Source organism: Tenrec ecaudatus, chromosome 8 (assembly GCF_050624435.1).
Source record: "Tenrec ecaudatus isolate mTenEca1 chromosome 8, mTenEca1.hap1, whole genome shotgun sequence".
In the NCBI taxonomy this organism is placed as follows: domain Eukaryota; kingdom Metazoa; phylum Chordata; class Mammalia; order Afrosoricida; family Tenrecidae; genus Tenrec; species Tenrec ecaudatus.
Genome location: NC_134537.1, coordinates 36,288,902 through 36,314,946, shown reverse-complemented (window position 1 = coordinate 36,314,946; position 26,045 = coordinate 36,288,902). Strand labels below are relative to the sequence as shown.

The 26,045-nt window shown below is 43.7% G+C and overlaps 1 protein-coding gene across 1 annotated transcript in view; it reads left to right on the top strand.

Annotated features, from left to right (window-relative positions):
- The window catches only part of ATP13A4 (ATPase 13A4), a 96,089-nt gene extending 70,869 nt beyond the window's left edge, over positions 1-25,220 (top strand). The window contains exons 24-30 of the mRNA XM_075557152.1: positions 3,386-3,482; positions 5,771-5,843; positions 12,933-13,104; positions 13,998-14,191; positions 15,243-15,331; positions 18,802-18,882; positions 25,008-25,220. Coding sequence (XP_075413267.1) covers positions 3,386-3,482; positions 5,771-5,843; positions 12,933-13,104; positions 13,998-14,191; positions 15,243-15,331; positions 18,802-18,882; positions 25,008-25,220 — 919 coding nt within the window. The remainder of the gene's footprint in view (positions 1-3,385; positions 3,483-5,770; positions 5,844-12,932; positions 13,105-13,997; positions 14,192-15,242; positions 15,332-18,801; positions 18,883-25,007) is intronic.
- Positions 25,221-26,045: the final 825 nt, after the last annotated feature.

Here is a 26,045-nt window from a genome sequence, read left to right as displayed (position 1 = left end):
GGAGGACACTTGGCATTACCTAGTGGAATGAATAAAAACAAAAATCAAGAGACTATCAAGCCTTGGCTACACCGTGGTGAAAGCCTTTACTGGTAGCTGAGATGTTGGCAGTTATAACCCACCAGCCATTCCATGGGAAAAGATGTGACAACCTGCTTCCATAAAGTTGAACAGCCTTAGACATTCTATGGGGCAGTTCTACTCTATCCTATAGGGTCGCCGGGAGTGGAAATTGATTTGATAGGAATAGGTTTAGTTCGGTGGTTTTTGGAAGGTGAGATGTGGTGTGGTAGAGTTAAGTGTTCAAATACTAACCAAAAAAGCACAGACTTGATTCTCCGAGAGTCACTTCGTCAGGTGTCTGGCAGTCAAGTTACAAAAAAATATCCATTGAAAACTATCTTGACACACATGATAAGTTGTCATAAGTTGAAATTAACTGTATGTATTAAAAGATTCTGTCAGCATATTACACAATACCAGAAGCATTCAAAGAAGGAATACATAGAGTCACTGTACCTTAAGGAACTAGTTGATATACAATCATTTCAAGAGGTACCATATGTGCAAAAACCAATGGTACAGAAAGAAGAAGTCCAAGCTACACCAAAGGCATTAGCCGAAAACAAGGCTCTAGGAATTGACAGAATGCCAATCATAATACTTGGACAAGCTAATGAAGCACTGGAGGCACTCCCCTATGCCAAGGAATTTGGAAAATAGCTCCAACCAACTGAAAGAGATCCACATTTGTATTCAATCTAAAGAAAGGGGACTCAACAGGAGGCTCAAACTATAGGACAATATCCCAGATAATCACATGCTAGTAAACTTTGGCTAAAGACCACCCAACAACAGTTGCAGCAGTGCATTGACAGGGAGCTGCCAGAAGTTCGGGCTGGATTTCCAAGAGGACATCATTGCTGATGTCAGATGGATCTTGTCCGAAAGCAGAGTATACAAGAAAAATGTTTACGTATGTTTTATTGACTATGAAAAGGCATTTGACTATGTGGATCCTAAAAAACTGGATAACATTGAGAAGAATGGGAATTCCAGAACACCTCATTGTGCTCATATGGAACCTGGACGTGGACCTACAGGTAGTCTTTTGGGTAGAACAAGGGAATATTGCATGGTTTAAAGTCAGGAAAGGTGTTCCCCAGGCTTATATCTTCTCACCATAATTATTCAATCTGTATGCTGAGCAAATAATCGAATAAGCAGGATTATATGAGGAAGCATGAGGTATCAGGATTGGAGGAAGGTGTATAAACAACTTAAAATATATACAGATGACACAGACTTGCTTCCTGGAAGTGAGGAGGACTGGAAGCACTTGCTGATGGAGATCAAGGATTGTAGCCTTCAGTATAGATTACAACTCCGTGTAAAGAAAACCAAAATCCTCACAACTGGGCCAACAGGTAACGTGATAAATGGAGAAAGGGTTGAAGTTGTCAAGGATTTTGTTTTGTTTGGTTCCACAATCAATGCTCTTGGAAGCAGCAGTCAAGAGATTGAACAACTCATGCATTGGGGAAATGTGCAACACAAACCTCGTTAAAGTTTTGAAGTGCACAAAGTCCTTTTGAGAACTAAGGTGTGCCTGACCCAAGCCACGTGTTTTATTCACTTGTTTATCAATCTATCTATCTATCTATCTTCTATCTGTTTACTTATCTTCAAGCCATAGTTTCTCAAATCACCTCATATGCATGTGAAAGATGGACATTGAATAAGAAAGACCAAAGAAGAAGAGATACATTTGAATTTCAGTGCCGGTGAAGACTGTCGAAAGGACCATAGACTGCCAAATGAACAAATGAATCTGTCTTGGAAGAAGGTCATTCAGAATGCTCCTAGGAAGGCTAGTGAGACTTTGTCTCATATATTTTGGACATGTTATCAGGTGATACCATTCCCTAAAAATTGGTATCATGCTTGGTAAAGTGAAAGGGCAGCAAAAAGCAGGACGGACACAGTGGCTGCAACACTGGACTCAAACATAGGAACAATTGTGAGGATGGCGCAGGACCGGGCAGTGTCTCATTCTGTTCTATATACGATGGCTATGGGTCAGAACCAGCTTGATGGTACCTCAAAACAACCATCAAGGGGTGGGCTAGGGTCATATGAAAGGTAATATGATGGCTTGGGAGGAGGGTGTTGCTGCAGACGGGGTGTTTGGGAAAGAAGTCAGGAAGGAGGGAATGATCTACTTCGTAGGCACAGCAGATGACTGCGACAAAGTATGGCTTGAGGAGCCCTCTTGACTGGATGGTCAGGTCTGGGAAACCAAGGAAATCATTATCACTACGTTGTTTTATTTTGAGTTGATTCCAACTCACAGCAATCTTATAGGGCCAAGAGTAGGGCTGTCCCGTAGAGGTTTCTGGGCTGAGTTCCCTCTGGTCTCTTCTCTGTGAAGCTGCTGCTGCATTTAAGCTGCTGCTCTTTTGGTTAGTATTGAGCACTGAACTATTGTGGCACCAGAGCTCTTTGTCATGATGATAAGTAAATACAAAGCTATTTTTCTCAAGTGACATAGATAAAATCAGTATTTCATATATAATCTATTGTATACTTTAGACACATATTATTCAATCACTCAAAAAGAACACAAGTTAGCATACTTAAGGGTCTCAAAATAAAACACACACACACACAAAGTTGCCAAGAAGTCAGTCTTGACTCATGGCAACCCCATGTGTGTGTCAGAATAGTACTGTGCTTTGTAGGGTTTTCAATGACTGACTTTTCATCCATGGATCGCCAGACCTTTCTTCTGAGCACCCCTAGGTGGACCTCGAGCCTTTTGGTTAGCAGCTGAACATGTTAACCAGCTGCACTGTTCACTTATAGTTTTCAATCTATTTAAATTTGATAAATGACTCATGAGCGTATGCTTGTTTTATTATGGTATTAGAAATAGTTGAAAAGGACAGAATTCAATTTTAATCAAATACTTGCCAAACTCCTGAAGCATCTGTGTGAAAATAGACCTTGAACTCACAATCTTATTTAAATCCCTTTGCTCACAGATAGAAAAACTGTTACTGAGAGGTGGAAATGACCTTCCATGCATTAATGGGTAGGGACAGTGTCTGGGACCGGTTCCCAGGTACTGCGACTCTGAGGTCAGGAGTTGAAATGATGTCCACAGAGAGGAGAGAGCAATCTGAAATGTGGACTCCCTGGCTGGATCAGGGTCTGTAAAAACTGGCCGAGAATTGGTCCTCCCTGAAACTCTAGCCAGTTCCCACAGACTCAAGGCTCTCTAGTCTGTCAGGCCAACAGTTGGATAATCAGACTTTTGATATTTTCCTGTTGAGCTCAGCTGAGCAGCCCAGAATAACTGACCTCGTTTCTGTTCTTCGTGCAGGGAAGGACGTGCGGCTCTCGTGACCTCATTCTGCATGTTTAAGTACATGGCTCTGTACAGCATGATTCAGTATGTTGGTGTTCTGCTGCTCTACTGGGTATGACTTGGCCCCTAGCCTCTTGGTTAGCGGGAACTAAAATTGGTAGAGGTGCACCCTCAGTTCGCAGTGCCTCTTCTTGAAGGAAGGAGCCCTGGTGGAGTGGTAGGTCATGTGTTAGTCAGTCGTTCAAAATCACTAGCCCTCCGTGGGAAGCAATGATGCGGTCTTCCACTCCATAAAGAGTCCGTCTTGGGAACCTTCAGGGGGCAGTTCTACCCTGTCCTGTAGGGTCACCGTGAGCCATCAATGGTCCCATGGCAGTGAGTCACTAAGGAAGAGATCTCAGTACAACATTTGAGCACCAAGAGCTACTTGAGAAGCATTTCTGTAGATCATAAATAGGCAAATGATGCCAATTTTCCATCTCTTGGACACACCAACACTTATTTAATGAGAGCTTAGGATCAGGACCGAACACAGAACTGCCTCTCTCACACCCACTTTTATCCATCCAGTTCTGGCAGTGTTCTCACCTTCCCAATTCTACGGTGGTTCTGTTCTGCCATGGCACAGCCCATTAAGGAGATGATTCTCTGCATAATCCTATTCGGCTGCCTTTCCACGGAAAAGCTACCGTGATTATTAATGGTTGCCGATTTCTGTAGTGTAAGTACTTCCACCACAGTCAATTTCAAGCTTCAAACTTGACGTCAATGAACGTGGAGCTGGGGAAACATGCACAGTAGCACATCATTATATGATACTTTTGCCAAGAAGATGCATACCATACCAAGAGCACCAGTCACAATGAGATGTGGTAACATTATTAGGAAGTATGGAGTTTTGTGTATTCATTACTTTTGTTTATAACACAGTTTCTTAGGGTATGTTTTAATAATTTACTCATACATGCATATATATGTAAATTATACATTTATATGTGCATAAATACATAATCTAGGAACCCCCGTGTTATAGTGGATTCTGTGTTGGGTTCTAACCGGCAGGTCAGAAGTTTGACATCCCTACCGGTCTGTGATAGAAAGATGAGGCTGGCTGTTTCGGTAAAGAGCCACAGCCTTGGAAATCCTCAGGGGCAGTTCTCCTCTGCCCTGTAGAGTTGCTATGAGTCAGGTTTGACTCTATGGTAGTGACCTTGGTTTAGATTTTGTATAAGCTTGCTCTGAGAGTGCCTGGAGCCGTGAGAATGACTGGTGGCGATGTGAGTCACAGTCAACTGGAGGACAGGGAGTTTGGTTTTCTGAGTGCCTCGCAGCTGTCATACAGAATGCCCGAAACTCTGGCCACTCGTCGCTGAGAGCTACAGCCATACCACAGATTCCCGGCACTGTGGGCATGTAAAAAGTAACATAGTGTACCACCAAAAGTAGAGGTCTTGTGAGAGCTTTTCTTATTACTAATATCAATAAGATAATGTTAATGGAAAAAATCCTCTTGCTGTGAACCCAACTCCTGAGCTGATTTTATCAAGTATCACTGTTTTTTTCCCCAAAAAAGATTATTTTATTCATGCTGAACTCCGATAGCATTGTTTCTATACAGTATTTCCCCCTGCTGCTCTGCTGGAAATTTTAGCTCTGTTATTTGTTGCCTACGTCTTTTCCCACTCACCTATAAACAGCTTTGAAAAGGCCAGGTTGTTTATGGAAAGTTGGTGCTATTTTGAAGTCTCAGTAACTCATCATGCTTCTAAAAACAGTTAAACATGAGATATCACTATCTCCTTCCCACTCGGGGTGAGGGTGTGGACCTGGAAGGGGATGAAACAAATATGCTTCTGATCAATAAAACCTGAACACACTTTCTTCAAAGGAATCGTGCTTTGTAACATTGTCTTCCACCACTCAAGAAGGCAAGTCATAGGTTCTGTTGTTCTCAGGTTCCATCTGGTAAAATTTAGATGTGATCACACACTTGTCACAGGAACTACTGGGAATGCACTGCTTTCTTGTGCCCCATGAAACCCCACTTCTCTGTCTAAAGGTGGAACAAAGAGCAGAGATAAATCTGGTGGAGGAGAGCTTTGTCCTCAACAAAGGGCCGTTCCAGCACTCACACAACCAGCCCAGAGAGACACTACCTGCTTAGTGACCTTCCTGCTTAGTGACCCTCTTGTTTAATGAGAGCTTCACAGACTTGACTTTGAGTATTCCCACCAGTACCTCCACTCATGGACCCACAGAGGCCCCAGGGGCACTACCTCTTCGGCAATTTCCTAGGAATTCTTACACCGAAAATGAATGCAATTGATGTCAGCCTTCAGCCAGAAGGTAATAGCTTTTTTGAGCCTCATTTCATTTCTTTTTATTTATTTTTTATTTCAGGAGACAAACAGCTTGTCAAATTACCAGTTTCTCTTCCAGGATTTGGCCATAACAACTCTTATTGGTATAACAAGTAAGGCATTTTCAAAACTTTCTTCCCAAGGTGCTCCCCTCAGCTGGTTTCCTCTGCCCCAGAAGGGTCCCCCTGCCAGGGGAACAGAAGAGAAAGCAGTGCTATGCTGATTCCCGAAGGGGTATGCAGAAAGAGGAGTGGAGGCCTCATTTCTGAGTGTTGAGAAAAAGCTGACTTGCTATTTTACTGTTTCCAAAGCAAACACAGAGCTTTCATAGAGAGTCACTAAGCATTTAAAAAGAGGAAAACAAACCCCCAAACACCTTGAAGACCAGGCCTGCAGACTTGGTCTGTTTTGATTGTTGTTTTAAGTGCAGTCAAGGTGGCTCCACCTCATAGAGACCTCCAGGCCAGCCTTCCTTGGTCCTGTGTCATCACAATCGGTCCCATGTTCGAGCCATCGATGCAACCACATCTTGTCGAGGGCCTTGCTTTTTGTCACCGCCCCTCTACTTTACCAAGCATGCTGTCCTTCTCCAGGGCCTAGTCTCTCCTGACAACCTGTCCAAAGTACATGAGGCGAAATCTCTCCATCCTTGATTCCAAGGAACATTCTGACTATACTTCTTCACGGCATATTTGTTGGTTCTTTTGGCAGTCCATGATGCTATCGATAGTTTTGCTACTACCCCTTGTCTGTCAGTTTCTCAAAACTATATATTTTTGCATATTTCAAATACCAGCAGTGTATTTAACAAAGTCAATATCAGGGTTTACTGAAGTAAACAGACCATGGTACTTTCAATATTCTTTGCCAAATGCATCGATTCTTCTTTGTTCTTCCTTTTTTTTTAAAAAAAAGAAATCATTTTATTGGAAACTCTTACAGATACAGTTACATTCCATAGTTCAATCACATCAAGCAGGGTTGTACAATTGCTGCCACAGTCATCTTTGGACTTTCTTATTCAATGCCCAAGTTTCATAGGCAAGTGAGCTAATTGAAATTTGGCTTGGCTCAGGCTCACTTCATCCTCAAGGCAACAGCCTTGCTTTCAACACTTTAAAGAGAGCAGCAGATTTACCCAAGGCAATGTATCCTTTGATCTGTGACTGCTGCTTCCAGGAGCATTGATTGGGAACTCAAGTAAGTCAACATCCTTGACAACTTCATTTTTTCCCCTCCACTTATCATGATGTCACTGATGGGTCCAGTTGTGAGAATGTTTGTTTTCTTTACACTGAGTTGTACTCCCGACCAAAAGTTTCAATCTTCGTTCTTCATCATCAGAGGCTTCCAGCCCTCCTCACTGTCAGCAAGCAAGGCTGCGTCATCTGCATATCGTAGGTGGTTAAGAAGCCTTCCTCCAGTCCTGATGCTGCCTTCTGCTGACCTGTAGTCTCTGTTTTTCTCTCTGTTGCACATAAATGCCAACAGTTCCACTTACAGTTTGTATCCTCTTTCCTCACACCTTCTCAAGGACTTTATTCTTATAATAACCTCTTTCTTCACTATCATCAACCTTTCTCTGATCTGGATTATAACCAGCAGCATATCAATATATCAACATCTTCCCTTTCAAGCAATTCTTTCTTGACTCAGAACTACTTACCAGTTACTGTCTCTTTTAGTCTCAAATTTTCCAAGTAGTTGTATCTCTCCATATTCTCCACTTTTGATCTCTAATTCTACCATCATTCTGTTTTTAATCAGTCTTCTATTCCAAACAACAGAGGAGCAGTCAAATCCTAGTATTTGAAGGCATGACTCTGGAAGCTGTTTGGTGGGAGGCAGTGTTGTGGTCACAAATATATAGCAATTGGTTCTCTAAAATAATTGAGTGTGTGCATGTGTGCGCACGCGTTCGCATATTGAGTGGTGCAAATGGCTAAGCACAATGAAAAGTTAATGGTTCAAGTCCACCTCAAGGTGGCTTTGGGAGACAGGCCTGGTGATTTTCTGACTGACCAGTCACAGCTTTGAAAACAACAAATATCATTGGATCTCTCGGAGTCATCATTGACTTGACTGAAACCAATGATCAAAACATTATAAACTTTACCCAAATTAAGAACTTCTAGTAAAAAAATTTGAAAATAATGATATGATACAGGAATCCTTATTATGAATCCCATTTAGCTAATTTATCCTCAAAGAATCCTTTCTTTTAAATCAAATGTTGATTTTTAATAAAAATCATTTTATTAGGGGCCCTTACAGCTCTTATCACAATCCATATGTACAGCCATTGTGTCAAGCACATTTGTATATATGTTGCCATCATCATTTTCAAAGCATTTTCTTTCTATTTGAGCCCTTGGTATCAGCTCATTCCCCCCTCCCCCACTCTCCCTCCATCATGAACTCTTGACAATTTATAATTTTTTTTCCTGTCTTACACTGACCTCTGTCTCCCTTCACCCACTTTTCTGTTGTCCATCCCCCTGGAAGGGGGTTATATGTAGATCATTGTGATCAGTTCCCCCTTTCTCCCCTTACCTTCCCCTTCCCCTCCTGGTATCGCTACTCTCATTATTGGTCCCGAGGGATTTGTCTGTCCTGGATTCCCTGTGTTGGGACCTCTTATCTGTACCCATGTACATACTCTAGTCTAGCCGGATTTGTAATGTAATATTAGGGTTGTGATAGTGGTGGGGAGGAAGCATTAAAGAACTTAAGTAGTGGTTCTCAACCTTCCTAATGCCGTGACCCTTAATACAATGCCTTATGTTGTAGTGATCTCCCAACCATAAAATTATTTTCATTGCTACTTCATAACTTTAATTTTGCTACTGTTATGAATTCAGCAACCCCTGTGAAAGGATCCTTCCACCCCCAATGGGGTCGCAACCCACAGGTTGAGAACCGCTGAACTAGAGGAAAGTTGTATGTTTCATCGGTGCTATACTGCACCCTGACTGGCTCATCTCTTTCTTGTGACCCTTCAGTGAGGTGATGTCCAATTGTCTACAGATGGGCTTTGGGGCTTCACGCCACCCTCTCCCTCATTCACATCGATATGATTTTTTGTTCTGGATCTTTGATGCCCGATACCTGATTCAATCAACACCTCATGATCGCACAGGCTGGTGTGCTTCTTCCATGTGGGCTTTGTTGCTTCTCAGCTAGATGTCCACTTGTTCACCTTCAAGCCTTTAAGATGCCAGAAGCTATAGCTTTTGATAGTCGGGCACCATCAGCTCTCTTCACCACATTTGCTTATGCACTCATTTTGTCTTCAGAGATGTTGTCAGGGAAGGTGAGCATCACAGAATGCTGGGTTATTAGAACAAAGTGTTCTTGCATTGAGGGGGTACTTGAATAGAGGCCCAGTGTCCTTCTGCTACCTTAACACTTAACATATAAATTTATGTACATAGACCTATTTCCCTATCATTATAAAAAACCAAACTTTTGTATCCACTGTCAACCTTAAGTTGTAACTGATCAGTGAGTTAGTTCCAACATCAGTGCTGATTAATGACCTTGACAGATAAGATAAAAGTAAAACAGCAATGCTTGATGCCCAAACACGATTCGTTCCTCCGTGAGGTGAACACCTTCTTTGCGGAATCAGATATTCATTCCTGAATCCTAGAGGGATATTTTCTCAACTTTTAAAATATTACTCATGATGTAATAGATACAGATGTGACAGTGTTTTAAATCCAAGTTGTCTCCTTAACTTCAAGAATATTAATAACACTAACATGTCGTAAACTACTCAGGAAGTGATCTATCTTGAGTGCCCATTATCTTTTTCTTAAGTATATATATTTCCCTAATTACAGGTTTATGGAATTTATTTCTGCTTAGCTGGTTTTAACGTTAACCATGGGCTCCTGCAAGCCCTTCTGCGTGGGCTGCCGTGGCCAGCGACACTTCAAGGAGGTGTCAGTCCTTGACTACCTCCTCGACACGCATTGTGGTCTGACTTTCACATGGTTCCCCTCTTACATCTTCTCATAACAGCTGTCCTGTCAACACTTAGCTTTACAAAAAGGTGTTCAGAAGCTCTGCCTTTATAGAATGCGTTCAAGGGGAGAAACCGCTGTCTACATTTCAGCTGCCACCTCCCTGACACTGCTCTTGTCAACACCGGTGAGGTCCTTGCTGCCAGCAACAAGGTGCCACATCTCTCTTTTCATTGTTCTTTGGTCTCTCAGCAGCAGTTCCGTTCTCAAAAAGTTTTGGCTTTTGTGATGCCAGGCTTCTGGATTATCTGCCGCTTCAATGACGATAGCCTCTCCATCATTGCGTTTGCTGGCTCCTGCTCCTTTACCTGTCACCTAGCTTAACATATGCCGAGGCTTGTTCTTTTCGATCTGTACCCCCGCCCCACCCCCCACACACCACAGGGTCGCAACAAGTCCTATGGCTTAAATGACACTAACCCAGGAATCCCAAATGTATACCTCTCGCCTTGATGAAAATGAGAATCTAGAATTGTAACTACTAAGCATCTTCCTTTGGGTAGATTTGTATCAAACACAGCATATGCAAACAGAATTCCTAATTTCACCAAATCTTTTTCCATTTTTATACATCTCCATGTATTTAGGGAATTTAATAAATACTGAATGCTTCCTCTGTGCTACTTCATTGTATTGACCATTTGAAATAACAGACATTTCTCCTAGGGAACTTATATTCTATGGAAATTACACCACTGTTCACCTCATTTCTCAAGTCAAAGACTTGAAGTTGACCTTAATGCCCCTGTCTCTTCATATATATTGACTTGATGGCAGTGAGTTGAACTACTTTCAAAACATATCGTGAATCTCTTCTGTCCATCTCCAGTGTAACCACTGTCACTAGGGAATGGCCCCTCTCTCGTGGGTTTCTGCAGGAACTTTATCACTGGTCAGTTTACTTGTACTCTTGCTGTCTACCTGCCACTCACCTGTGCACAGTAGTAAGAGTGTTGGCTCACCTCTGTAAATTGTTTTTATATTATTCTCTTGCTAAAAACACTCCAGAGACTTCCTGTTTCTGCAAGAACTCAAATTCTATGTGAGTTAGCTCCTGCTTATTTCTTAACATCACCTCTAAGTGCATTGCCACAAAATCGATTATTTCAGCCACACTGACCCTTCCATGTCTCCAACACTGCCAAGATTGTGGTCACCTCAGTGCCTTTGCATTGCTATTCCACGTTCCTAGAATAGGAGCCTGGAGGAACAGTGGATTATGTGTTGGGCTGCTAGCTACCGAGTCAGCTGTTCTAACCCACCAGCTTCACTGCAGGTGGAAGAGGAGGCAGATTATTGCTCTAAAGATGTACAGCCTTGGAAACCCTAGGGAAGGATTCTACTCTTCCCTATAAGGCCACCATGCCAGAATCAACTTATGGGAGGTAGAAATTACCTGTAACAAAGCTTCTTCCACTCTTTGTAACTTACGATTTACCTCAATTATTACTATTATTTTGGGGGGTGTCATTGTTGTGCTTTGTATGGCTTACCACTGGTAAGTGATACATGTACCACATACAATAGATCTGTACATTTGTATGTAATGTTTCCAACCGCCTCCAAAATTTGCATTTATAAAGATACTACTAATAAGAAGTTAGCCATAAAGTGTTGGAATCAACTTGATGGGAGCGAGTGAGGAGTGAGTCCCTCCCTCATGGACAGCCTGTCCATCTTTTATAGTGTGTTCTTCCTCTGACCTGCAGCAGGGCAATGGAAACAGAAGACCCTGAAGGAGACGAATTGACAGAACTGCAGCAATGGTGGGCTCAAACCCAACAGCGATTATGATGGCGCAGGGTGGAGAAGTCTTTCGTTCTCTTGTGCATAGGGTCGCCATGCGTCAGAACTGACTCCACCGCGCCTAGTGATCACGATCATAAAAGGCAATGATAATGAAAATTTAAAAATAAACGAGGTGTTCGGCCTAGGTCCTAATCAACTTGAGATGAAGATATTTGTATGGAAAAATGGAATGAAAACACCATGGATTTTTCATGAATTTTATGGATTCCTGTGTGGTTTAAGTGGTGAAGTGCTGGGTTACTAATAGAAATACCAGAATTTCAAACCACCCAGAGATACCTCTGGAAAAAAAACAAACTTGGGAATTTACTTCCAAAAGGTCACAGCTATAAAAGTCCCGAGGAACAGGTCAACTCTGAAACTCAGGTGGTTTCCATGAAGAGAAATCGCTTTGATGGGACTCATGACACTGTCACTGTGATGGAAAATGATTATGACATGAATCTTTTCACGTCTCTGCTGTTAGGTTAGAATAGATCATTAGAAATGGAGTAATTATAAAAAATACAAACATTTTCTAAAATTTCATGTTTATTGACAAATTACTCTGCCCAAGGTTTGGATCAACATGCATTCTCACATGCGGTACAGGAGAGACTGCCTTTTATCAGACCTTTGCCTATAATTCCATAATTTTGTCCTTTATAGAGTTTAAAAAAGGATATCTCATAGTTATATGTAGTTTCTTTTAGGAAATTCCCATTGTGTTAGTCTAGGTAGACTAGAAAAACAAATTCAGAGACACTCGTGTGTATAAGAAAGAGCTTTATATACAAGAGTAATTGAATATTGAGGAAACATCCCAGCCCAGTCCAGATCAAGTCCATAAATCCGATATTACCCCTATGTCTGATACCAATCTATAAAGTCCTCTTCAGACGCATGAAACCCATGCAAAGCTGCCAAATACCAGAAGTTCACAGGCCATTGCGTGGAAAGTTTGTGGATCTATTCGTGTTGTAAGCTTCTCAGCGCTGGAAGGAGTCTCCATGTGGCTTCTCCAGCTCTGTGCACTAGAGCAGTTCCATGCATCTTATCAGCTGCAATGCCACCCAGGGAGTGAGCTGAGAGAGAGTGTGTCTCCTGCTTCCAAGGAGGAAAACAGGAATTCCCAGAATCCTTAGGAGAAGACCATGCCCACACAGAGACTTCAATGGCTATGATTTGATTGGCAGGCTAGACTCCACCCCTACACTCTTAATCCTCAAATTGACACCAGATAATGTAACCACCACTCACATGAATTCATTTCTTACATTTTGCTCCTGCAAAGCACTGCCATTTATCCCTTTTTTCAGATATATGTACCCAAGAACTTATACCAAATGTTTGATGAAGTCTACCTTTCTTGAATTTCTCTTGTAGTGAGTCTGAATGGTGCTTACCCCAAGCTAGTGCCTTTCAGACCTGCAGGACGACTGATCTCCCCGCCTCTGCTGCTCTCGGTCATCTTCAACATCCTCCTCAGCCTAGCCATGCACATTGTGGGCTTTGTCCTGGTTCAGGCACAGCCGTGGTATTCTGTGGAGATGTACAGGTACTATTCAAGCCCCACTCCAGCTTCTCACATTCTAGTCTCTCTCAAACACCATCTCTAATATTAAAGGAAGCATTTGGATTTTCCCCCTGCCAAAGGCTTTGGCTTCCTAAGCCCCTGATCTCTACAGCATAGTTTAATGGTGTTATTACCTTTGAGAATAATCTATTGTATTTCTGGTGGCCATGTATTATAGTTTACCGGGGAAGTCTCAGTTAAACTTGATGTCCCAGTCGTTTTACTCTGCTTTCAAAACTGCCTATGTTAAAGGATATGGTCACCCTACTTACATGTTATCGGAGAGTTTAAACCACTTGAGCATACAATCATGGCTTATTCATATGTTTTTCTCCCCATAAGACATAATAGCTGCATATCAATCTGTCTAATAAGTGACTCAGTGAGTCTCTCTGACCACTCATCTATCCATCCATCCATCCATCCATCCATCTATCCATCCATCCATCCATCCATCCATCCATCTAAGCAGCCAGTCAGCCAGACATCAGACACATAGGTTTAGATGTGTTGGTTTCTTCCTCTTTGTTTTTAAATATATTCTTTCCCATTATTTAAGCTTCTCTAGTGGTGTTGTCAGGTAAACTTTAGATTGCTAATGCCAAGGTCATCGATTCAAACCTATCAGTCATTCCCAAGGAGAAAGTTGAGGCTGTCTGCTCCTATAAAGGTTTATAGCCTTGGGAACCACACAAAGTGTCGCCCTGAGTCTGAATTGATTCCGTGGCAGTGGGTGGGTGGGTATCGTCTCTAAGTCAGTAGACAATCACTTAGTGCTTGTCATGGATGGGCATGGTCTGTATATGTATTTTAGACACAGGTGTTCTATGACAGCCTCTCCTCTTCTTTCATCTTCCCTTTGGTTTCTTTTTCAGTGCGTGCACAGCGGGGAATGAAAGCATCTCAGAGTTAGTCCTTTCTCCAACTGCTGCACAAAGACAGGACATCGACAGTGCCTTCGCCAGTTTTGAGAACACTACTATCTGGTTCTTGGGAACCATCAACTGTATCATGGTGGCGCTTATATTCTCCAAAGGAAAACCCTTCCGGCAGCCCACCTATAAAAACTGTGAGTAGAATTGTTCTGGAGCAGAGGCGAGGGATCCCTCTGGAAGCAGCCTGAGTCCGCTCTTCTCCAGGGTGGCCAGACCCCACTCCTGTGCCCTCTCGCCTACACAGTGCAGCCGCGTTCTCAGGGTCATGTGCCGCTTCCCCCAGAGCTTCCGAGAACTGCTGGGCTTCATTCCCTACCAACTCCCTTCACCAAAATTCTCTGGGTGATTTTTCATGTGAAGACTCCAACTGAGAAGACCCCTTGATTTCTCGACTGGTCAGTACTTTTCAAATCATAGAGGAGGCTGTGATAAGGGCCACAGAACTCAGTTGGAACTTGTCTCCTGACATAATGGTCAAGGGGCATTTTATGGTTGGCAAGCTGACAGTGGGTTCCACCTTAAGGATCCTTCCAAATGGTGGAGATTCTTAGCCCAACGACTTCCTTCCTACTTGCTAGCATTCTGGGGTGGGGATCCATATTTGGCGGAGAGGTAGTATGCGATGTTTGACCTAAGGAACATTCATGCGTGTTTGCATACTGTCACTGACCCTTCGAATGGGAAATTCAGAAGGACCAGCTGTAAAATCGATAGCCTTTGGTGTTTTTCAGAGAACATTTTGTTGTCCTTCTCATTTCGGGCCTGGGGAAGCAACCAAAGGCTGAGTTGCCATTTTTAAAAGTATTTATTTGAAGTATTCCTTGTCCGCACCCCCCACCCCCCACTAGACAAGGATTTGAGGTGGTTGGCTTACATTAAAGGGACTTAGAGGCTTGCATGCTTTCAATATTTTGTCAGTGTTGCCCAATAAATGCTTTTCTGTTTTAAGATTTGAAACTTATATATAAGATATATGTGAAGATTTCTACTTGCCTCAAGGACATTCACAGAAATTGTGGCGGTGTGATCCATTGCATAGAGATGAGCCCTTTCCATCTATTATGCTGGGTCTGGATGTGGAAATCAAGTGAAGTCGATCAGTGTTAATCTCGAAAGGCTTATCAGTAGATGTGACACTCTGAGCTCTGATTTTGGGTGATGGCCGTTGTGTTCTGATTTCCTCAGATGTGTTTGTCCTCGTCCTGGTCATACAGCTGGGGGTGTGCCTGTTCATTCTGTTTGCTGACATTCCAGAATTGTACAGGCGTTTGGATGTAAGTATTATCTACAGGAGATGATGGAGTTTTATGGTTATCTAATGGTCTGACTTCAGAAAACAGGTCACAATTGCAATTGACATGAATTCTTGACACCGGTTATTCTTTTGAGATGGCTGAGTGTACAAAGCCTGCTGGCCAGAAAATAAAATTCGGCCTAGTTTCAATTTCCTGAGACTGGAGACATCCTTTCAAAAGTACTGTACATTTTCATTTAAAAGATCACTGTAAGATTAGACCATCTATTTTTATGGGTTCTCTTTCACATGAGAGATTTACCACCACAATGTTTGTTTTGAAGCTATTTAAAACAGTTTTACCTACAACATTTTGACTGCTAATCCTCCAATATGTATTGATCACTCTTGTTTGTCCTTAAAAATGTTTTTCTTGCATGCTTAGATTTCCTGGTTGCGAGCCAGACTTCCAAGGAGCCACATTTTAGGAGTGGCCTTGCTCATACTTTATAACACCAGCACAGCTTTGAAATCCTTCAAGACAGAGAAGTGTTCCATGTGCAAGAAATTGAAGAGAAATCCTATAAGACAGAGATGAGTTCCATGTGCGAGATAGAATCCTATAACCTATCCTACTTTGGAACCACTGTGAAATGTTCCTGAGACTGGCTGGGGGGGGTATCAGTAGTTCATGTGCTCAGCTGCTAACCAAAAGGTTGTGGTTCAAAGTCACCTAGAAGTGCTGCAGAAGAGGTGATGCAGGGAAGCCACCAGTCATGATGCTGAGGACAGGTCTTCTCTGACACACATGGAGGGCCATGAGGTAGAATGGACTTGATAATGACTGGTTAAATAGCCTTTTTCCAAATAAACAGAAGACAGAAGAGCTGAAAGGTCATTTCTAGTTTCATTCTGTGCTGAGTTGCTTTGTACACTCCTTTGCTTCTCCACCTTCATGATGAGTTTCACAAGGGTCCCGATTGGATCGCATCCTTGGGTCACCAGTGTCTGGCAAGGTTAATGCACATAATGGCAGAAGACTCCCTGACATCATTTTTAACGCGGGAGAGGACAGAGTGCCCACTGCATTCAAACCTAGCAATACCAGGGTAGGACCTAGAGTGATTTTGGCATACAAACCCAAGTCTGACATAGATAGGATGTCTGTAGAAGGTTCTGCAAGAGTCATTGTTTTTTAATACTGTTATGAGATTATGTATTGGAAAATGAAAAATGTCCAGAAAAGGAAAATTATTAATATTATTCACTATATCCTTCCCACTCTTAAAATTCATACATAATCAATGCACGTTGACTGACTGATGAAGTTTATTTTATTTTAAATGACATCATGCTGTTTTGCAATCTAGTTTCTACCGACGTTTTGAAAATTGCATTTAAAAAATACATATGGAGAAAGATGAGGCTGTCAGCTCCCCTAAAGATTTACAGCCTCAAAAACCTCAGGAAGCAGTTCTACTCTGTCCTGTAGGGTTGCTCTGAGTCAGAGTTGACTCATTGGCACTGGGTTTTGGGTCCAGAGCTCATGGCCATTTGGGATGTGTCTAATTTTATGCTATTATACATAAAATTATAATAAATAACCTCGTGAATATTATTTCATCCATTACAGCCATCTCGCTGGGATAAATTCCTAGATGTCTATTTGCATCTTTAGTTTCGATGGTTCCTGTCCTCCATATTCTTGTACTGGCTTCCCGCCCATCGTGTAGGAGGCAATGTCAGAGGCAACACCAAATGTGGTAGAATGTCCTTGTATTTGTTTATTTGCTCATCCAGCCAGCCATTCCTCCACCCGCCCATTTATTAACCATTTAAAAGTACCAGGCAGTGTGCTAGGTTGAAGAAGGGAGAGTGCAGAGGAAGTGGAGAAGAGACAGAGAGTGACAAGCTTGGTTTCAGCCCTACTTTCTCCTTCGGAAAATATCACCCATGCAGTCCTGAGGACTTTGAAGCCCTGACTTGAGCCTCAGAGCTTGGCTGCTGAGAGAGGTTGCCATAGAGAAAAAGGGTAACATTACTCACTTTGGCATGTGTACCTTCAGAGCATCCTGGGAATAAAACTATCTTCCTATGCTGTTGTGTGGTGTCATTGAATTGGTTCCAAATCGTCATGACCCCTTGTAGAATGGAACAAAACACTGCCCGGACGCCACACCCACACAGCCATTGCATGGTTGGTTGCAACCACGGCGTCGATCTTTTCGATTGAGGGTCTTCCTGTTTTTTGCCCACTCTCTGGTTTTCCACTGCTCCACTGGGTTATGCCTTCAGAAATCACTTCTCTAGTTTGTTTCCAGTGGGTTGCTATGTATACCCATTGATATACATTTCAAGGAATTAAAAAATACCACGGCTTGGTATCCGTTTAACATACCCATTCAATCTGTATGCTGAGCAAAGAGTACTGAAAAGCAACGATGTTACTTTGAGGATTAGGGTGCAGTTGACTAAAACCATGGCATTTCCATTGCCTCATCTGCATGCGGAAGTTGGACATGGATTAAGGACGACCGAAGAACCTGCATTTGAACTGTGGGCTGGAGAAGAGGATTGAAGCACCATGGACCGCTAAAAGGACACACCGAACTGTCATGGAAGAAGTAAGGCCAGAGTGCCCCTTGGAGGAACGAGGGCAAGACTTCATCTTGAACATGTTGTCAGGAGAGACCAGTCCCTGGAGAAGGACATCATGCTTGGTCAAGTAGAGGGACAGTGACAAGGAGGAAGGCCCTTGACAAGATGGATTAACATCATGACTGCAACAATGGGCACGGACACTGGCACAGTTGTGCAGACCACGCAGGACCTTGCAGTGCTTTGTTCTGTTGTGCACGGGGTCACTATGGAGCGGAACTGATGCAACGGCCCTTACCACCGCTGCCACCATCACCACCACCAACAACAACACCATCACCACAACCACCCCCACCAACAACACCTCCAACAACAACACCTCTAACACCACCAACAGCAACACCACCACCACCAACAACAACCCCAACAACACCTCCACCACCACAAACAACAACAGCAACAATACCTCCACCACCAACAGCTACAACACCACCACCAACACAGCTTGGGTTAGTCATATCTTAGGCCTCAAAGTGAAATCATTGCTTTTAATACTTTGAGGAAGTCTTTTGCAGCAGATTTGCCCAGGACAATACTTCTTTTGATTTCTTAACTAATGTTTCTATGTGTGTTGATTGTGGAGCCTAGTAAAATGGAATCCTGTATTCTTAAAAATTAAAAAAAAAATCAGGGAAAAAAAGAAGTAATTTCTTAAAAGCCAGAAGCAATCCCCTCAAATCGTTAAGTATAATTCTCCTATACCTTTTCTGTGCATGCAAACATAGAAATACTCGGTACAAGTTTCTGTCTATTATATCCATGTCTTATAACTTATGAAAATGTATATTGGGAACGTGTGAATATCTTTCCAGCATATAGTTTTCTTTACACTACTTCCTTCTCTCGCTTTAGCTGCTCTGCACCCCTGTCCTGTGGAGGATCTACATTGTCATTATGCTTGGCTCCAACTTCATTGTGTCCCTAGTGGTGGAGGTAAGTTACAGACTTGGAAACCTATGGGGCGGGGGCAGTGGTGGTGGGGTGGGCTGGGGTGCTGTGAGTCAGTATCGACTGGATAGCAATGAGTACTCATACTAGTATTCATTGATAACATTTCCCAATTGAGACTCAACCTAACACACACTATTTTAAAAAATGGAGATGCAATTCACGTGCCACACAATGCGTCCATTTACCAAGTGCAGTTTGGTGGCTGCTTTAGTATGTGGCCATCACTAAGATCTAATTTCAGCTTGTGTCCGTCACCCTGAAAAGAAACCGCCTTCTCCTTCCTTTCCCCGCATCCTGGCAACCACGGATCTCTTTTCTGTCCCTGAGATGTGCCTACTCTGGACATTTCCTATAAATAGAATCATACAATACGCAGTCTTTTGTGTGACTAGCTTCTTTTCGTTCTCTTAGCAACTTTAATATTTTTGCTTTATGGATGACATGTGAGCTCAGAGTAAGCTCTTCCCACGGTTAGTCTTCAGCTCCCGTTTGCTCGTTTCCCCAGTGAAAAGAGCGTGATCTCCCCCCTCTTTGTTCACTGGCTCACTAGTCTTGTCAGCAAGGTTGGACACAGCCGCCTCCATTAAAGCCCATGGTTGGGCACCATCCCTGGAAAGGCACTTATGAAGAACTGAGGTGCAGGTTTCCATCTACATTACCTCTCCCAGTTACAAACCAAGAATGGCACCAGCAAAGGGGGTACTCATTGTAGGAGGGGAGCATCCCCAGAACTTGACGTCCCCATGCGGTGTCCCGTCGTCGTCGCTGAGGGAAATGTCCTTATGTAGCAGGCTCTGCAGGCATAAGAGCCCGTGGCAGAGCAGGACTGAGGATTAGGATACGGCGATGCTTTCAGTAGTGGGTTACAGACTCAGTGCAGTTCTTTTCCGTTCCTGGCCCTCCATTCTTAGATGTTGGCCTTCCGTGTGTGTGATTGTTGCTTATGGCTATGAGGTAGCTTCCTCTGAGCGGACATGATATCTGTTTTCGGTGCAAGATGGAAAGGAAAGCCCCTTGAGTCCAAGCTTTTTATCAGGAAGCAAAAGTCTCCTGCAGCCCGTCAGCAGACTCCCCTTCTACTTGACTGGATAAGACTGTACTTCAGGACAAGACTGCACCAGGGGCCCTGGTGGCAGAGTGGTTATGCACTGGACTGCTAACCACAAGGCCAGCAGTTTGAGACCACCTACTACTCCTTGCAGCATAGGACTCTGTCTTCCCATAAAGAGTTCCACTCTGGGGAGTTCACAGGGCTGTTCTATCCTGTCCCATAGGGTCACTACAAGATGGAATTGACTCAATGGCAGTGAGCATTCCCAGAAAGAGATTCTGGGAATGTGAATATTTGGCAAGAGGTTAGAATAGATAGCTTGGCTTGGTTTATTTTTGAATTTTGTTCTTTAAGGGACAGGGAAGAGTTGGGATGGGGGTAATCCAACCACAAAGTCGTTCACAGTCACCTAGCAGGAACCCCTTCCTTTGTAAATGTATTTGTAGCTAAGAGCCATCCTCTGCAGGCATCGACGTGGGTTTGAATCCTGGCCCCAGCACTTTCTTGCTGCCTGACTTTGGGCGAGCCACTCCACTTCTCTGGGTCTGTTCCCCACCTGTAAAGGGGTAACGATAATGGTATCCCAACTCTGAGAGTTCTTGTGAGCATGGTATGTGAACAGTGCAAAGCATCGAGCGATAATTTTATAAATACTCACTAGTATTATCATGGAGACCTGCTAACACAGTGCTTTGGGCACTTGGCTGCTACCTGAATAGTTTGTGGTCAAACCCGACAGCTGTTCTTCAGGAGAAAGATGTGTCAGTGCGTCTGCTTCTGTAAAGATTACAGCCTGCAAAACCCGACGGGGCAGTTCTGCTCCGTCCTCAGGGTCGCTTTGAGTGGGAAGCGACTCCGTGGCAGTGGGTTGGGTTTGGGGCTGTTATGAACACCCTCTCGCTTGTGTCACTTGCCATTTCTTCCTTCTCTCCTTTTTCTTTTCAGAGCATTTGTTAATGTGTTGTGTGCTTTGCTAGGGAGATAAGCAAGCAGAGGCATGAAGCTCACAGTATACCTGGAGATGGAGGATATGTTAGATAGTTATTTCTCCTCTCGCCTGCCATTAGTTATGCTGGGAAGAACAGGTCTCAGCAGCTGCAGCACCTCAGCCCCTGCTTTATTCCCATAGGAACTGCGGAAAGGCTTGTTCACTCATAAACTGAACAACAGCCCTGTGCATCCCAGCAGATGGAGGGGTTAGTTTGTCGCCCGTCAACGCTATGGCGGCTCCTGTGTTCCTTGAGTAACAGAGCAGCAGTCCTGTGTGTGGAGTATGAGACTCTGAGAACCCACATTCTAGAACTCTGGCTCTCGCCCCTGGGCCCTGCAGACAGAGAGGACAGTTTCCAGAATCTAGGAGTCGCTAGCTGACTCTCAAAGGTAAGCCAGAGCTGTCTTTAGTGAAGGTAGTTGCAATGGGTATATCCATTTCTTGTCTCCTGACGTGAGCCTAAGAACCCTGGTGGTATAGTGGTTACATGTTGGGCTGTGACCCACATGGTTGGCAGTTCAAAACCACCAGCAGCTCCTCAGGAGAAAGACTGGGCTTTCTACTCCCCGCAAACAGTACAGTCCTGGAAGCCCATAGGAGGTCGCTGAGTCAGCGTGGATGTGATGCCAGTGAGCGAGCCAGCTATCACAATCTGAGTTAGCAGTTCAAACCTCCTAGCTGCTCTGTGGAGAGCAAGGGGAGGCTTGGTGCTCCTGGAACGTGCTTCAATGAGTTAGAATTAACTTGATGGCAGTGGGAGGGAGCCTCCCACTGAGAGGTCTGAGTGCTAACTTGGGTAGTTTTAGTTCCTTTTTGTTGACTTCTGTGTTTATATGTACATATGCATAAAACCTTTAAAACTGTAGTGTTGCCAAGTTTTGTTCCCTCTTGAAAGTGGAATCTCCCCAAACCTGTACTTATGTTTCCAGTTCTGCATGTCATTTACAGTGTACAGAGAGACAGGGCCTGTCATCTCCCAGCACTTCAGCTTCCCATTCCAGAACAACCAGGTTGTCCTGCTTAGAGAAATGTCAAAGCGCCCAAGGCACAGCGCACAGCACCTGTTTACCTGTGTGGATGTGTGTGTGTTCCCGAGGCGGATGCACCAGGAAGCCTGGGAGGCACTTGCTCGCCTTCCCAGGGTGTGCCGGACATTACTTGCCAATCTGGTATGAGCAATTTCACAGGGGCCTCCTGGCACCATCAGCATGACAGAGGCAAGTGAAAACATGGATGGCAGATTGGTGGGAAGGCACCATTGGACCCAGGTGCACACCGTGTAATGAGCTTGGTGGCAAAGTGGGCCACACATTGAGCTGGTAGCCTAAGGGAGGACGATGAGGTGTCTGTTCCCGTGAGGATTTAAAGTCACCGAAACCCAAAGGGGCGGTCCTACTTTGTCCTGTTGGATCACTGTGAGTTGGACTCAACTCAAAACCAATGAGGGTGAATTTTGGAGTTTGGTGCGGTGCTGAAGGGGCCCTGGTGATGCCGCCCGTTTAGCGTTGAGCCGCTAACACTTCAGTCGTTCTGTGTGAGAACGAAAAGGCTGTCTCTTCTCTCTGATTTACAGTCTCGGAAACTCCATGGAGGGGTGCTATTTGTTGGGAACGACCCGATGGCAGGGCGTTTGCTTTGGGGTGCTTTTGGTCCTGGTGTGCCTATGTGTGCACACATGTATGTGTGAGATTCACCTGGTTTCGTTCTAAGGTCTTTTAAGGCTTACTGGATGAAGCCCTGGAGATGAGGTGGCTATGCGTTGGGCTGTGATCAGCATGGTGAGCAGTCCAAAACCACCAGCAGCTTCTTGGGAGAAAGATTGGGCTTTCCACTCTCATAAACAGTTACAATGTGGGGGATTCCCAGGGGGTTTCTGAGAGTCAACGCTGTCTTGATGACTGTGAGTTTTGAGTGTGAAGGCTTGATGGAAGCTAGATATTAAAATCTATTGAACACCCCCACTCTGGTTCCATGCCTTACTCTTAACTTTAAGGAGAACGGTTAATTAAGTAAGACAAAACACCTTGCTTTGGGAGAGTAGTATAACAGGTCTGGCTAGGGAAGCCCTACAGTTTGCAAGAGGGGGATGAAATGGTGTTCACAACATTACTAGCCCTGTCAGCGTAGGGGCAGTTATTAGGGGAAAGATTTAGATGAGCCATTTAGTATTATTATTATTTAATCATTTTTGTGAACTCTCAAAGATGGTTAGATTTTAGGAAAAGCTACTATTTCTGAGACAAGGTCTTTTGTGCACTCCGATAAAATTTAAAATATTCCCCTCGCGAGCACTGCAGCCAGCTCTTGCTTGGTAGGCTACCTTGCCGACTCAGATGGTGTCCTTGTTTCTTTCAAACTCTCTTGTAAGATGGCCAACCTTTGTGACCAAAAATGAAAACGTGACCAGATAACCCCCCTGCACTCTACACTGTAAGTTGTATCTTGGGTCCTATTTTAGAGTGAGTGTAACCCATGAAATAAAATGGCGTGACGATTGTTCTCAGCGTGTTCATCTCAAAGAAATAACTGCAAGCTAAGGTCAGAGTCACTGGCGAGTCCCTTCCATCAGGCCATAGCCCTTTGGGAAATGGATAGTTTGAGGAGGGTGGGGAACGGGAGCAGGGTATGCTACACCGTGCTGTGCATCGTAAGGGGAGTAATCTAATCCATACAGCAAACATAGGAGGGTCGGAATTGCTTCTTCTGATCACCAGGGCCTCCAGAGGCCCACGGTTGAAGTGAGCGTTGAGAGTTGAATCCAGATTTGTCCAACTCCAAGACTGCGGCCTGTCGTGCAATTTCACAGACCCGTGTTCATGACGAGAGCGTCATCTGCTGTCGTGTACCGAACTCTCCATGTGCACATGGCGTAACTTATGAAAGGGTCAATTCTGTTTGGTGGTACCTCCTTTTAATAGTCAGTTTATAGTGAATCAATTATGGATGAGGTATTTATTGGAGTGCACAATTTGAAACGTTTTAAAGGTGATTTCAATATAAGACTTGAATGTCATCTTTCAGGTAAACCTCTTTTTAAAAAAAAAAATTCAATTCAAAGACTTTCCCTGTATACTGAATGTTGCTGTGCGCACCACACTGTATACTGAATGTTGCTGTGCGCACCACACTGTATACGGAATGTTGCTGTGTGCACTACACTGTACACTGAATGTTGCTGTGCGTACCACACTGTATACTGAATGTTGCTGTGCGCACCACACTGTATACTGAATATTGCTGTGCGCACCACACTGTATACGGAATGTTACTGTGCGTACCACACTGTATACTGAATGTTGCTGTGCGCACTGCACTGTATACTGAATGTTGCTGCGCGCACTGCACTATATACTGAATGTTGCTGTGCTCACTGCACTGTATACTGAATGTTGCTCTGCACACTACACTGTATACTGAATGTTGCTGTGTACACTACAATGCCAAATTGAAAGAACAAGGTTGCAGAGCGCATGGCTAAAGACTTTCCATTGTCTCTATTACGTTGAACTCTTTCTCCCTTCAAACAATGGACAATGGTCCCCTTCAACTGAGATACTAGCCCGAGGTTTTTTTCTTTCTTTTTATTAAAAATCATTTTATTGGGGTCTCATACAGCTCTTATCATGATACATCCATCCATCCATTGTGTCAAACACATCTGTACATATATTGTCATCATCACTTTCAGAACATTTTCTTTCTACTTGAGCCCTAGGTATCAGCTCTTCATTTTCCCCCTCCCCACCTCCTTCCTTCACAAACCCTTGATAATTTATAAATTATTATTATTTTTTCATGTCTCACACTGACGGATGTCTCCCTTCACCCAGTTTTCTGTTGACTGTCCCCCAGTTAGAGGGTTATATGTAGATCCAGGTAAACCTCCTTAAGCTCTGTCTCCATATTCCCAAATCTTCTAAAAGGGTCAGTTTGACCACGTTGGATTTATCGTTCTTTGTCAAAGTAGATGTAGATAATTGATAGAGTATGATATCACCATGGTCTAGGGAGGGTCTGGGAACGCTTGACCTATAGTTGTAAAACTTAACTCTCTTTATTTTGCAGGAGGCTATTATTGAAAACCGAGCCCTATGGAGAGCCATCAAAAGGTGTTTTGGATATCAGTCAAAAAGCCTGTATCAGATATGGCACAGGGCCTTGGCCAAGGACCCCAGCTGGCCTCCAGTAAACCAAACCTCCTACTGTGACGTGCCAGAGTGTGGCAGGGGAGTGTCTTACAGCAATCCAGTGTTTGAGAGCAATGGAGAACAACTTTGAAGGCTATGTGATCGCTGAAGCCCATATAGCAGAGAAATAATAACACAAGTGGCCGTCTCCGTGATTTTCTTTTTTTAAAGCAACAAGGCGCTTATGCTATCAACTGGGACTTTGGGTATACCTATCAAATCATGATGACAAGTTAAAGTCTGGTTGATAAAATGCTTTCTGCAGAGCAGAACACTGCCCCAGAGCAGGTCTCCCCTCTTGGCTATTGACTGTATTGAGCTGTGCATTGAATTGATAATGGGTCAAGGGTGGTACTGGGCTAAGGGATTTGTAGGATCAAACATGAAGGACAGCATGCATTCCTTTTTCTTTTTAGGATGCTTTTTCTCTTTATGGTTGAGAGGAAATAGAATTATATGTACACATAGAGTCATCATATGTTGAGGATCATTTTTACTTCTTCGTGGATGGAAAAACGAATGTGTGGGAACCATCACACCAGTCGTCCCTTGCTGGTTTCCTTGTGTTTGTACAATGGTTTTTGTTTACGGCTGTTGCTTCTGCCCTTCCCCTCTGTATTCGCCAGGAAAGGCCAGGCGGATGCTGCAATACCAAAAAGCTCCCCATCTCAGTGGCTTAATATGTGAGAGCTCCTCCTTTGGCCCTAAGGGGTTCCATTTCTCAAAGATCTAGAACCAGTTGGCAACAGCAGGGCTGGAGGACTCTGGTTCCCCACCAGCCAAGCAGCAGTCAAGTCTCTGCCAAAGGGGCCTCAATCGGAAGGCTGTACTTGAGATGAACTACATCACAGTCTCGAAGTGAAAGAACGGGGTGCTTAGTCGGGTAAAGTAGAGTGGGGGTTCTATGAAAACTGTA